The sequence below is a fragment of the Bicyclus anynana genome, chromosome 16 (assembly GCF_947172395.1).
Source record: "Bicyclus anynana chromosome 16, ilBicAnyn1.1, whole genome shotgun sequence".
In the NCBI taxonomy this organism is placed as follows: Eukaryota; Metazoa; Arthropoda; class Insecta; order Lepidoptera; family Nymphalidae; genus Bicyclus; species Bicyclus anynana.
This window is the reverse complement of record NC_069098.1, coordinates 15,125,768-15,140,918: the sequence shown is the minus strand read 5'-3', so window position 1 is coordinate 15,140,918 and position 15,151 is coordinate 15,125,768. Positions and strand designations below refer to the sequence as shown.

General features: G+C 31.2%; 1 protein-coding gene across 1 annotated transcript in view; it reads left to right on the top strand.

Moving 5' to 3' along the window:
- Positions 1-10,276: 10,276 nt before the first annotated feature.
- Positions 10,277-15,151, top strand: part of LOC112055897 (anaphase-promoting complex subunit 1) — a 32,849-nt gene continuing 27,974 nt past the window's right edge. Inside the window, exon 1 of the mRNA XM_052886052.1 lies at positions 10,277-10,467. Within this exon, the coding sequence (XP_052742012.1) occupies positions 10,444-10,467 (24 nt within the window). The 5' untranslated portion in view covers positions 10,277-10,443. The remainder of the gene's footprint in view (positions 10,468-15,151) is intronic.

The window sequence follows — 15,151 nt, the reverse complement described above, 5'->3', positions numbered from 1 at the left end:
GCTTGAAAAATCCGGACCTTTAATTGTTCCAGGGATGTTATCTCCGTCTTGTAGACCTTTTCTTTTAAACATCCCCAGTAAAAAAAGTCGAGAGGATTCAGATCAGGAGATCTTGGCGGCCACAAAATGGGTCCTAAACGACCAATCCATCTCTCATTGTATTCATCATTCAGGTGATCCCGGACAATGCGTGCGTAGTGAGCAGGGCAACCATCATTTTGTAACCAGTGGTTATCTGGCAGTGGTTTTTGTGGCCGCCAAGATCTCCTGATCTGAATCCTCTCGACTTTTTTTACTGGGGATGTTTAAAAGAAAAGGTCTACAAGACGGAGATAACATCCCTGGAACAATTAAAGGTCCGGATTTTTCAAGCTGCTGACGAAATAAAGAGATCTGGCTTTGTACGACGCCTGAAAAGGTCATTCATCCGTCGTTGCAGGGCCTGCATTGCCGCAAATGGCGGCCATTTTGAACATTTAGTTTAAAATGTAAACTTTTGTGTTTTAGCTTTTTCAATAAAAAAAAATCGTTTTATGTTTTTTATTTATTTTTTAAAACAACCCACACACCCACTGGTAAACCTAGTCAACTTAAATTGCAATAGATAATTTGTTTGTGATAGCTTAATAATTTACTTAATAAAAATAAAACAAGGACATGTTCTTGACTATTGCCAATTTTTTTCGTAAATATCGCGATATGTAATAAGTATTATACCGTTTCGGAATCTGCATTAAGCAAGCATGTTTTTAAGATAATGGGCAAATCAGCTCTAATAGAGATTTTTTAAACCATATGATGTACAAAATTAACAAACTGAATAATCAATAAGGCTTTTTTGAACTTTCATGTTAATTTTTGCCAAAACTAGAGTAACGAATTAGAAATTCCTTATCAATAACAGTAGCACAACTCTTAAGCTATATTATAAAAAAAACAGAAAAAGAAAATTCCAAAATTTGAGATTACTGTAGCAAAATTAGTAAGTGAAAGTACCCATTTTTATAAAAACATGACTTAAGCCATTTTTCTCAAAACGAAACTTCAATAAATAAAAAAAAATCTATATTCGAATAGCCCATTTGGAGGCTCTTCGGCAGGTACAGGGTTATCCATTATTTACGCCACACCCTGTATATAGATCTACTTTTACATTGTATGCATAAATATTAATATTGATTGTACACATATTGTAGTTTTTATAATAAATAAAATAGAGATAAATGTTATTTATATTAATATTAAATAAATAATATTAATAGAGAAAACTATATGTATACTTAGGTTGAGTTTAATCGTTTAGGTTGCGATAATCTGCTTGTTAGATAAACAAAAGGTGATAGTATGCTAATGTTAACGAAAAAAAAATATGAAATATGTTACGGAAATAAAAAAAGCATAATCTATTTTACGTTTAATATTTTTAATTGTAAAAAAAACTCAATTTAATTTTATTGTAAAATACGATAAAAAATCTCGGTATACAGGATGTCTTTTTTAACAAATTTGTCAATTATTCAATTAATGAAAATTGGTTAATATAAGATACTGTATTCCGGCCAATCATCACAATATATTTTTGCTTAAAAATGCCAAAAAAATATGTCATACATAAACGCCAGTTCACATGTTTCCCATCACTGCTTACCACAAGTTCAGTATCATCAGTAAGACAGCAATGTATGAAACTTTATAAACAATTAGTAGTATTACTTGAAAATTAGAAAGTAAAACAAACATAACTAGAAACCAAATCTATTAAAAAAGACTAGAAAGAGGCTAGATTGTCATCATCAGAAATCAATTAAAATTCAAATGGTCTTTCATTGATTTACTGTTGCCTAGAACAATCTGACAGTTACTGGAGAAATGTAAACTGGCTACAAATTGTATATTTTTAGTAACCTCATTATTAATAGAGTTAGTATACATAAATTGCCTTAACTAGGAGTTAATAAATTTTAGAGACACCACATGCATAGACTGTTTTGCATTTTCAAGGTGAATATTAATTAATGGATATTGTTTTATTGTTTTTGTTTTAACATAGCTGTGGGCAAATTGTAGTTATAATGATATATTTTGATATGTATTGTGATAAAATGTCGTGTGTGGTTTCATGGTAAATAGAAACTACCTACATATTTACATATATTGTATACTATACTCACCCTTGAGTTTATAACGATTTTTTATGTCGGCCGTGCAATCAAAAATAACAATATTTGTATATTAAAGTAGGAAGTCATTGTTATTTGTAGTATATAGTTAGTAGTATCGCCATCACCTACAAAAAAAGTTTTTGGTCTAAAGTCACTCTTATCCACAACTAGTGGATCTATGAAAAAGACAATAATATCAGACAATTATTGAATAAGCACTTCAATGATTTTATTTAGTAGTGTTTATGTTTGTAGCCGGCACATGAAATATTACCTAGCTTTGCTGCTTAAGTAAAAAACACTCATGAAATTGCAGTTACATATGCACGGTAAAATAACAGCTCCTAGAATTCTTTTTCGAAACAGTTTTTTGTCAGAAGAAACCAGTTTGCCAAGAAAACAGAAAGATTACACAAACGTGAGTCAGTTTTAATAAATAAAAAACCTATATACAGAAGACTGTCCTGATGTTATCCTAGTATCAAGACATTGATAATGTATTTTGGTATTAAGTTAATTGTCAAAAGTACTACTACCTACTACATTACTTTATTTACTGGCCAAACCTAAGCGTTTCCCTACGCATATAAATAGTCTAATAGACCTAGATGGTGTATTATTTTGATCGACCATGTTGAAACGATGAAATTATAGTCATGGAAAAAGTTTCCATGTTTTTTCCATTACTTTGTTCGGAAATCTTACCGTTTTTCCAGTTTTTAATTCACCTTTCAAATCTAATGTGTCAATCTACCTTCAACTCTTTGTAAAGAAAACGTCTGATCGGCTTCCGTAGAAAGGATGGAAGTTGAATGTTGTCCCAATTAGGTACCTGAAGTTTATCGAAAAGTTTTCACGAATTTCCTTTTTAAGAAAATCATTGCATCGTTTTTTAATTTATAATGCCAAGTTGACACAGAGCGAGTAACAACGAGCAAAACGAACCCTTGTAATGATCTAAGTGTAAAGATGATCGTGGTTGGGGCATTTTATAATAATTATATAGCATTATATATTGACATCTAAGATTCTAGTAGACATGAAAAAATATAAGCTACAGATTGGTTGTTATATTGCTATAAATATCAACAGGTGCTGAAATGTAGACGTTAATAAATCTGTACTCGATCAGTGTCAACATGGCTTAAATAATTTTTAAACACTCTTTAATTTACACCATTCATATAGTTTTAGTTATTAATTATTTTGTGGGACAGTGTTTCTCAAATTTTGTTCTTGTTTGATTTTATTTTAATTTTAATGAATTTTTTTAAGGTTTCTGTGATTATGTTATTTTCTACATGAAGTCCTTTATTGAACGGTTAATGGTGCGAAGTTTTCGTTGGTGGTCTAGTCTAGTATTTTTAATGGAAATATTCAACTATTAAAAATCGAAAAGTGCACTTATATTATTTTTAAAGTACGGCCAATGGATGTTCGGTTTTTTGACAGTTATTTTAATTTTGTGTAAAGACATATAATAACTAAATTGTCAAGCTAATAAAAACCTAACTAGTTAAACAATAATAAAGAAATAAATTATATTAACTGTGCATTGGCTACGTACATATAGCTGTATTGGTAATTATTATTATTGGTGGGTTTAATAAGATTAGCTTTATAACTTATTGTTAAACCGCAAAGCCGATGTAATTATAGTAATATAGAATATAACCATATCCAAATGTACAATCCCTTTTTTGTATGACGATCTGAATTAATATCGAATATAGTTGAGTGCAAATAGGTCTGGACCCCGTTATAGTTAATGAATTTGAATTATTCTTTTAATGTCATTTTTATAAGTTTAACTTGGGTATTTACCAAACTTAGATAAGAACTGATTCGGATTACTAGATTTTGAGAAATCTCAAAATATGCGGTATTATTATATATTATATTTAAAAAAAGTCTGTGTCAGCCGCACGATTGGAGTTTTTTTTTTTTTTTATTCTTTACAAGTTAGCCCTTGACTACAATCTCACCTGATGGTAAGTGATGATGCAGTCTAAGATGGAAGCGGGCTAACTTGTTAGGAGGAGGATGAAAATCCACACCCCTTTCGGTTTCTACACGGCATCGTACCGTACGTTTAGTCTTTCAGATTGACTGTCTAAATAGGTGTATGTTGCCCCGCAGCATGCACTATGTACGTCTCAATACTTACGCCTGAAAAGTGAAATGTGCGCAGAATAGGTTGCGCACAAAAAACATAACGCTGTCATTCGTTCATAGTATTTTACTGCCCATATTTTTTTCATACCGGGGGCTATATAAATCCGGAAAATCGATTCTTATGAAGTAAACTCCAAAAATATTAACGGGTAAACTTTTTATTACATAAATGGAAAACGATGTACTAGAACTCGGTTCTGTCGTTTTCAATTTATAGAATAATAGTTTTCAATTTAATTGCACTCCACTAATATAATATGTAAGTTGAAAACTGTCAAAAAATAGATCACTAGAATGGCCTCAGTGTACAGTTACAAACAATGACATAAATAAGCCATAAAGTGACATGCTCATCCAAAGACCAAAATATATTTAGTGTAGACAAGCTAGGCTATAGGTTTACCAGACGTGTAATATATTATCAAATATAAGTGTATTATATTATAAATGTTATATTTATATGTACTTACTATTTTGAACATACAGCGTAACTGTTTACTATATTTTGACACAAGATTATAACGAAAATCGCACAATATTTACAATTTTGCGATTTTTAATTTAATTTAAAACGCATTCATCGAATCTGAAAAAGCGTATCGACTTTATTCGTTGGTGTGAACGTTCCAAGCAAAAATCGCGTTTAAATATTGTGGAATAATTTCATTTATCGCATCCTAAATAAATTGCTGCGTAATAGGAAATTTTACATGTATTGCATTTTATATTTTCAATCGATTTATGGCATAGCAAAACTATGGTAAATGTAAAAACACTATATAGAACATTATTTATTTTTTCAAAATGAACTCATAAAATAATTGTCATATTTATCACCGCCATTAGCGCACTAAAAATCGCACAATATTTACAATTTTGCAATTTTTCATTTAACTTAAAACTCATTAATCGAATTGGAAAAAGCGTATCGTCTGTTTTCGATTCGTTACCTTTGCTTAGGGGACGTTGGGACTGATGGGATTTTTGAACCGAATTAGATTGGTTACAACGACGTTTGGGTGATTTGTGAATTAAGAGAGTTTTGTGATTCGATGTTACGCGTTTCGATGTCAAATATGTAATGTAAATGTCAAATATTGGTATGTGCATACGAATGGTTTGGAATGGTGGATATTATCATGTTTATTTTTAAATATTTTATTGATATTGCCATTTTATTTCAAAGTTAGTCGGCTCAACGAAGTTTTAAATTACATTGTTGATTTTTATAATTTTATTGATTGTTGTGTTATTTAAAGCGATCGGTGTCGAAATGGTTCCTTAAGTATCATTAATTATATCACATACTCATATATTTGAGAATGATATTCTTTTTTGATAAATGTAACATGTGGGTATGAACAAAAATACGAAATACGTCGCCACGTTGCGGACAATAAATGAACTAATGTCTTCTACTAGTGCATTTAGCACAGCCTGTGGCGCCCCCAATTAAGGTTTTGTTATATTTTTGATTAAAAACAAAAAATAACAAACGTTAAATCTTCTCTCATGTGATATAATTAACGGTCCGAATATTGATATTTTCACATAAAAGCTATTAAGCAGAAAATTATAAAATAATAGTTAAAGAATTTACAAATATATATAAATCATCTTATGAATTTGTTTGCCTTGTTGAAAACAGAGCCTTATTTTAATCGGATATTAGTATTAAGCTATACTAGGATTTTGGGAAACATCACGAGTCTCTGAAATTGGACCATTTAAAATTGTTAATAACATGGACTTTTTTTATTTTTAACCGACTTCAAATAAAGGAGGAGGTTCAATTCGTCGGAATCCTTATTCTTCGTTTTTTAAATACTATTCAGTTTTAATTGAGATTTTTATTTACTTGTTTTTTTAGTTGTATATAATGCCTTACCCTATGTCATTTGATTATACTTTATATGAATGGTATTGACTTTGGTAACTTAAAACAGGTTTGTTATTTTGTAACAAACATATCAGATGATTTAGGATGTTAGATGTTGTCCAATCACTAGTTTTGATTAACATTATTTTTGTATACACTCATGACGAGTAACGTAGGCTCACTTTAAAGGGAGATTAAGGGGAGTGGAGGGAGAAATAGACGAGGAATTTTTGTAACTCTGTTCTTTAAAGTCCTAAGAAAAGTCACGGGCATCAATTTATATAATCAAAAAGATGATAACGTGTAATGTCCAATTCAGAGGTTTGTTATACATTACTGAAATCCCTGTATAAATGACCAAGGGGCCATGTAATAGAAAGGAAATCAGAATTATAGAAATACGTATATAAAATTAAAATATTGTATATAATATATACACATATTTATTATTATAAAATAATTTGAAAACAATTATAAATTGAGCTTGGAAAAATATGCGTCACAGACTTAAAGAAAAAGATTGACGGAGCTTTACATAACGTTCCTCAGCAACTAGTAGTATGAACGTCAAACCAACTTACAGCTATGAACATTCTTTTAAGATGAAAATATTAAGTAAGTAGCTAAGTAAATGTCATAAATCATCACATTTAGCATAATTCTAGCTTGCATCAATGTTTTTCTTTAGCCTGTGTCTTAAAACCCATGGGATGGTTTTCAAAAAATGGTGCTGGCAGATCTGCGTTACTTTAAGGAAGATAGAAAGGTACCCCGTTGTTGGCGTCCTAATTTGACGGGGACAATATTTTATTATAGTCAAGTAATTGTAACAATTTTTATGTAACTTTAAATATATATACATTACTGCAGACATGCGGAAAAGATAGACGAATAACGCGAACAGACGTAGCCAATTGGATTTTGAGAATGCCATTAGTAAGTAAGAAAATGTATTTAAATGTTATCGTATAACTTACTGTAAGAGGTGTGTTTAAATGCACAATGTAGGTACATTGAGCATTTAAACAAAAAATAAGGTTGGGTTGGGAATTTTCAACTTTTTATATTTTCAAATAACAATACAGTTTATATGTGTAATTGTCTGTAATTTCCTTGTTGTTGTTGATATTGGCTTCATATTATGTTACCTAGTTTACCGTCTATCTTTTTTGTTTAGTCCAAGTAAATAATTATAAGTAGTACGATATTTACATGACTTTGAGAAACACTGGTCTATATTCGTTATAGGGCATAATAAGTCGGCACCCAAAGTGTTAAGTTGACTCCCAAAGTATTTTGTTGAATGTTTTGTTACAAGCGAACACGACGCTGTTCAATATATTATATCCTTTTATGTAGTAATAAAGTTTATTCATATTACGTTGTACTGTTTTATTTTTTGACTACCTCATTCGCCCATTGGAAGTTACACACTGATACGTGCCTCTTGTAGCAATCATTAGTACGTTGGGCAGTAGTTCCCAAGAAATTATCATCTGATAATGATCATTATTATTTTTCACTACTCTTGCTCAAAAATACTGTCATATTACCACTCCACAGCGGGGCTAAACAAGCATATTAGCCTCTAGGAGCTAAAGTAATTTTGTTTTTTAAATTCTTGTCTGTTACGAGTACTAGACTACTATAAAACGGAGGAGGTTTTATTCGAAAATTGAATCATTATAGGTAAGGCTCTGATTGTTTTGAAAAATAAATAAAAAACTTTAAATTGGAAATAAATGCAGCGTTCTTGTCTGTGGAATGCGTTCATTCTTTTATTTAATTTTTATTGAAGACATGGGACATCCTTTACGGTGTAATACCTTTGCCTTTTTCTCATTTGAAAAAAATAAAATTAAAAAGCGAGAATTTAAAAAACAAATAATACACACTTGATTTAATTCAGAAAATAATTGTAAATTTGTGACCGTAACTTTCATATAATTATTTCAACATTAATTGTTATTGGTGTCTTCATCTACTGAGAATGGTGATCCTAATTTGGAGATGGATGAAATTTTCAATCTGTTACCATCAAAGTCCAGACGCATTTACTTGAATACTTACCTACGAAAAATTTAATAAGTGAAGAAAACAACAACAAATGGATTCACTTACGAAAGGAGTTTTTTAAACTATTATCTCCCACGTTTACCTCATATACTCGTTATCCATCTTCACAGTAGTCGGAAATTATGTTACCGGGTAAAAGCATCTCCCATAATATCCAAAATTGTAGACTTTGTACATTTAATTTTCAATTAAATAAATCATTGAATATTGAACTAAACTATTTTATTTTCTCGCAATCGTAGTGAAAAGCAGAGTGTAACACGTGGGGCTAAACCCATTATAAACTCGGTTTCTATTTAGGCGGCCCTCGACTTACGTCTCAGGCCCTAGAAATACCTCGTATATAATGGGTCTTTTTAGCCCCTTGTATAACAATCTACTATTGTTTTTATAATTCTTGTCTGTACGAGTACCTACTAGCCAAGCACTAGCCTCTCCGTTAATAATAATTAGTGTTCTGTGACTAGCCTACTATAAAACAAAGGAGGTTTTTTTCGAAAATAGAATCATTATAGGTAAGGCCCTGATTGTTTTAAAAAATAAATAAAAAACTTTAAATTAGAATGAAATGCAGCGTTCATATCTGTGGTGTTCGTTCATTAACCGACTTCAAAAAGGAGGAGGTTCTCAATTCGGTCGGTATTTTTTTTTTTTTTTTTATGTATGTACACCGATTACTCAAAGACGCCTGGACCGATTTCAAAAATTCTTTTTTTGTTCGAAACGGTATAGTCCCCATTTGGTCCCATTGCCGTCATGTCAAGATCTGATGATGGAATCCTGGAGAAATTGAGGGGAACTTTCAAAAATTATATGGGTGTCTATTGTGTGCGTATACTTTTCCATTTAGTACTTTTAAGCACTACAATTTCATGAAGGTTTAAAATCGATCTGATGATGGAGCCATAAAACAGACGAGGGAACTCCTCGGCGATTTACAGCAGTTACCTTGTGTTTGGGCTTGATTAATTTGTATTAATGAGAACTTTCCACATAGATAGGTTGTGACTGTCATTTAAGGGTTTGGTGATGAAGACCAAGGACAATTAAGGGAACTCCTTAACAGTTTACAGTATCTACCTTGTGTTTGGCCTTGATTAATTCGTTTTGCTGAGAACTTTCTACCTAGATGAGTTGTGTCTGTTATTAGGGGTCTGATGATGAAGACCAAGGTCAATTAAGGGAACCCCTTAACGGTTTACGGTAGCTACCTTGTGCTTGGGCTTGATTAATTTGTATTGCTGAGAATTTTGTTCCAAGATGGGTTGTGACTGTCATTAGGGGTCTGATGTATTCGTTTGAGACAAAATTTTACACTAAAAATGGAAAAATAATAAAAATTTTAATAAAAAAAATACAACCGACTTCAAAACCTAAAAACGTACCCACTAAACTAAAAAGTGAAAAATAACATCATAATATGTTCTACCTGCTGATCAGTATGAAGGCGGTGCTTAGCCGGTGTTGTCTTAATTTAAGCCATTTCTGACAGGACCACATGAAACAACACTGTCTGCAAAATCTAAATCTAAAAGATATTCTCACATGGCTTGAATTAATACATCACCGGCTTAGCACCGCCTTCATACTGATCAGCAGGTAGAACATATTATGATGTTATTTTTCACTTTTTAGTTTAGTGGGTACGTTTTTAGGTTTTGAAGTCGGTTGTATTTTTTTTATTAAAATTTTTATTATTTTTAATTTAATTTTTATTGAGTTGCGAGTAAAGCGAGATTAATTATTGAAGTCATGGGCCATCCTGTACGGTGTTAATACCTTTGCCTTTTTCTCATGTGTTAATGTTAATTTAAATCAATTGGCGTGATACTTGATTTTTTTAAGAAATTCATTGTTTGAGAAAACGGTATTTGAATGCACATTTGTGAAAGGAAGCGAAATTGAATGTTCAAAAAGACTGGAACCCAGAGCTGCACAATTTTAAGAAATCATTAGGTTGACATTGACATTTGACATATAAATGTCGGTTACATTTTGCGAATGTATTGTTTGCGGATTTCGGATTTTCACAATTTCTAAATAATATCAAGTAAAATTACTAACTGAAATTAATTAATAACGTGTGCTATGATCTCAATTCTTGTGTGAAAGTGTTAAAATTATATAATTTCAAATCTGGATGACAAAACAATGATTGCGGCTTCTGAACCTTTGGTTAGTGTTATTTTTTCAATTTTTTTTATTGCTTGTTTTAATATTACAAACTAGCATTACCCCCTGGTTTCTTACCTGCATTGTTCTCATGCCTGTGGGAATACAGGGATAAAATATAGCCTAATTCAGGGACAATGTAGGGTTGAAATGGTAAATTCTAATGGCCTATTCAATGCCAACAAGCAAATATTCCTTTTTTATAATATTACCATTTGTTTCTTTTAATCATTGATATATTGAGCCATAACAGCCCAGTGGATATAACCTCTGCCTTAGATTTGGAGGGTGTAGGTTCTAATCCGGTCTGGAATCTCCTAACGCAAGTTTAAGCAATGTCTATCGCAGTTATCATTCAATGAAGCCTATAATGCGGATAACCTCGATAATGCCTTTAATAATTTTCATGATATGTACTTGTTGCTTTATAGACTAAGTTTTCCTGAGATCAAAATTAAAATTAAAAAAAGGAATAATTCAAATATTAAATGGATAACTAAAGGCTATACGGAAAAGCAGTAAAACAAAACGTAAACTTCAACTTAATTATTACAAACTTAAATCACAAAAAACTAAATCCGAATTTAAAAAATATTCTAAAATTCTCCGACGTTGTATAAATTCTGCTCGAATTAACAGTAATAATAAATTAATAGCTAAATCAAAAAATAAATGTAAAGCTAGCTGGAAAGTGATAAAGGAATATACTACTGGTAATAATCTAAACCAATTTATTGTAAAGGTAGAAATTGGAGGTAAATGTATTACTAATCCTTGTGAAGTTGCGGAAGCATTCAATACATACTGGATTAATTCTACAAACAAACTACACAACCACTGTAAAAGTAGAAATACGATTTTTATACCAAACAGTATGTACCTTAAACCATATGGTGAAAATGAAGTCAAAAATATTATTATGTCCTTAAATAATACCAATGCAGAAGGATTTGATGGTGTTTCAACGAAAATAATTAAACTGACAGTGAACGAGATATCATCTATACTTACTCATTTAATTAATTAATCGTTTGAGTCTGGATGTTTTCCGTATAAGCTTAGGCACTCTATAGTTAAGCCCTTATATAAAAAAGGTAAAAAAACTCAAGTTGAAAACTACCGCCCAATAACTTTAATCTCAATATTTTCAAAAATATTTGAAAAAGCAATGTATCAGAGGCTAGTAGAATTTATTACTAAATTTAGTATAATAAAGAATCAACAGTATGGTTTCCAAAAAAATAAATCTACTACACATGCCTGCTATGACTTGATAAAAACTATTGCTACGCAATTGGATTCGCTCAATACTCCCATAGTTTTGTTTTTTGACATGTCAAAAGCTTTCGACTTTGTTTCACATGAATTATTACTTTCTAAGTTAGAAAACTATGGAGTTTGAGGTCCAGCTTTGTCTTGGTTCAAAAGTTATTTAGAAAATAGAACTCAGTGTGTTGAAATAGCAAGCACAAAAGAAAATTCAACACTAATAAATTTTAATTCCCCAAATATGATTAACAAATGTGGGGTACCACAAGGAAGTATTCTTGGCACCTTGCTTTTTATATTATATATTAATGACCTCCCTGACATAACTTCTGATAAATATATATTATTTGCTGATGACATATCAATTCTAAAAACTTGTAGTAATGACATAATAAATAGCGAAATTGACATTAATATTATTTCCCCAGTTCTTACACATATCCTCAATTATTCCATTTATTCCAGTGAATTTCCACAGGCTTGGAAGAATGCACAAATTATTCCTCTTCCTAAAAAAATTAGTTCCACAACGTTTTCTGACTTCCGTCCAATTTCTATTTTGCCGTTCCTTTCTAAAGTCCTTGAAAAACTTGTCTTCCAGCAGTTATCCGTATTCTTAAACCGAAATTTACTTTTAAGTCCATTACAATCTGGTTTTCGTCCTGGTCATGGTACGGTTACCGCTTTGACTAAAGTTACTGACGATATTCGTTGGGCGATGGATAATAGACAACTCACTGTACTAGTTCTGCTTGATTTCAGTAATGCTTTTAATTCTGTAGACTATGACATTTTGTTGAGTCTATTACGCTCTATTAACATATCTCCATCGGTTATAGACTGGTTTCAGAGCTACCTCAAAGGCCGTAAGCAGCGCATTCGGGTTGATGACTTCTTTTCATCTTGGTGCGATGTTACGGCAGGGGTACCTCAGGGTGGCGTGTTATCTCCATTACTTTTCTCTATCTTCATTAATTCGATCACTCAAAATATAACTTCTCTTTACCATATGTATGCAGATGATATCCAAATATACCGCTCTTCATCTCTTGAGAGCCTAAACTCAACTGTCTCTGCTATAAACTCTGACCTTAGCGCAATTGATATCTGGAGCAGACAGTATGGGCTTAAGGTAAATCCCCTAAAATCTAAGGCCATTATTATTGGTAGTCCTGCCCTCATCTCAAGAGTTGATTGGGTAGATCTCCGGCCAGTTTTGTATAATGGTACCACTATTCCTTTTTGTGACACAGTTAAAGATCTTGGGGTTCATCTTGATAACCAGTTGTCGTGGTGCGTGCATGTCAAAGAGTTGAGTAAAAAGATGTTTGCTACTTTTGGCTCACTGAGACGTTTAAGATCACTTTTACCAATTCCTACTAAAGTTATGTTAGCACATTCTCTTCTTCTTTCGGTTTTAGATTATGCGGACGCGAGCTATCTAAATATAACTGAGGACCAACTCAATAAACTTGAGCGACTTCAAAATCTTGCTATTCGGTTCATATTTAGCCTACGCAAATATGACCATATTTCTGAATTCCGTCAGAAGCTCAAGTGGCTCCCTTTTCGTCGTCGCCGGGATCTGCATGTACTTTCACTTTTGTACTGTGTGTTGTTTAATCCAAAATCTCCTGTGTATCTGAAGGAGAAATTTACGTTTCAGGGAGTGCAGTCTGAACTGAGACAGTGTCGATTACTAACTCTATGTTTACCCGTGCATAAGACGAAATTTTATAAACATTCTTTCGTTGTGCAAGCCGTTAAGTTATGGAATGCTCTCCCTTTAAACATACGGCAATCAAAGACACTGGTCATTTTTAAAAATGCCGTAAAGACTCATTATCTGGTGCAGTAAAGACGATCTGTATATATTATTTCTTTTCAATATAAGGTATTTATTAGTATATTTTGATATGTATTTTATTCATTATTGTAGGTATTTGTGTAATATTGTTTATGTATTAGGATGTAAATTATTTGTATGTATGTGTATTACTAATACTATGGTTATTTTTGTTTTACGCCACCTGCTGATGTCCTTAAGTTTTCCTAAACCGAAGGTTGCCTGGAAGAAATCGCTACTTAGCGATAAGGCCGCCTTTTGTATGCTGATCTCTTCTTAATTTGTTTTTTATTTCACTTGTTTTTGTCTTTGTGGTGTGCAAATAAAGTATATTTATCTTATCTTATTAATAACACAATCAAAACAGTTGTGAATTGGCTTACTGACAACAATCTTTTTGTAAATTTAACCAAAACGAATTATATGTATTTTAGCTATTATAATAATAAAAAGGTTATTAACTTAAATTTAAGTCATGACAAACAACAAATTCACCAGGTAGATTATGTAACTTTTCTAGGACTGAAAATTGACAAACATCTAAACTGGAAAGTACATTTAGACAATATATGTAATAAACTTAATAAATATAAATTTGTTTTAAATAGACTACGTAAGACTACATCTTTTGAAATAATGAAAATGGTTTATTTTGCAAATGTGCAATCGATATTAAGATATGGTGTAATATTATGGGGTAATTCATGTGAATTAGAAAGAGCCTTCATTGCACAAAAAAAGTGTATTCGTGCGATATTTGGATGTCTCCCTACTGATTCATGTAGGCCTCTATTTAAAAAAATGGAAGTTTTAACTCTGCCTTGCCTGTATATATTTCAATTAGCGCTTTTTGTTAAATCTAATATGAATCTGTTTATGAAGGCACAGGACCAAAGCAATAGAAACTTAAGACATCCCCAAAAATTAGTCTTGGGCAGATTTCCCAGAACTGCAACATACTTAAAAAGTTGCCATTGTATGGGTATTAAAATATTTAATTCGTTGCCTGAAAACATGAAACGATTGCCCTATAAAAAATTTAAACCCGCACTTAGAAAGTGGCTCATTAATTATGGATTTTTTTCAACTAGAGATTTTTTTAATTATAAAAGCAAATAAAAAACTATGTATTGTGACATTTTTGATATTTCAATTTTTTTTTTTTTTTTTGTTTGTATTTATTAATTATGTTTATCCTATGACATTGTAAAGGTTATTATTATATTATTAATTATTATTATTTGACATAAGTACTCGTACCTGCACAGATTGTAATTTTTTACTTGTTCTAATTTTTATTTTTTGATTAATCACCTGCTATTGAATTCATTTTTTTTTTATATTTTGTTAATAGTATTTGTAATATAAACTGTTGTATGCCAGAAATGGCTGAATACATTAGAATGTATGTGTTCTCAGCAATAAATAAATAAATAAATAAATAAATAAATAACTTTTTGAGTTATGTGCATTTTAATAAATTTAATATATCACGTACATCAAACGGTGAACGAAAACATTATGAAGAAACCTGCATACCTGACAATTTTCTCAATTCTTAAATTGTGTGAA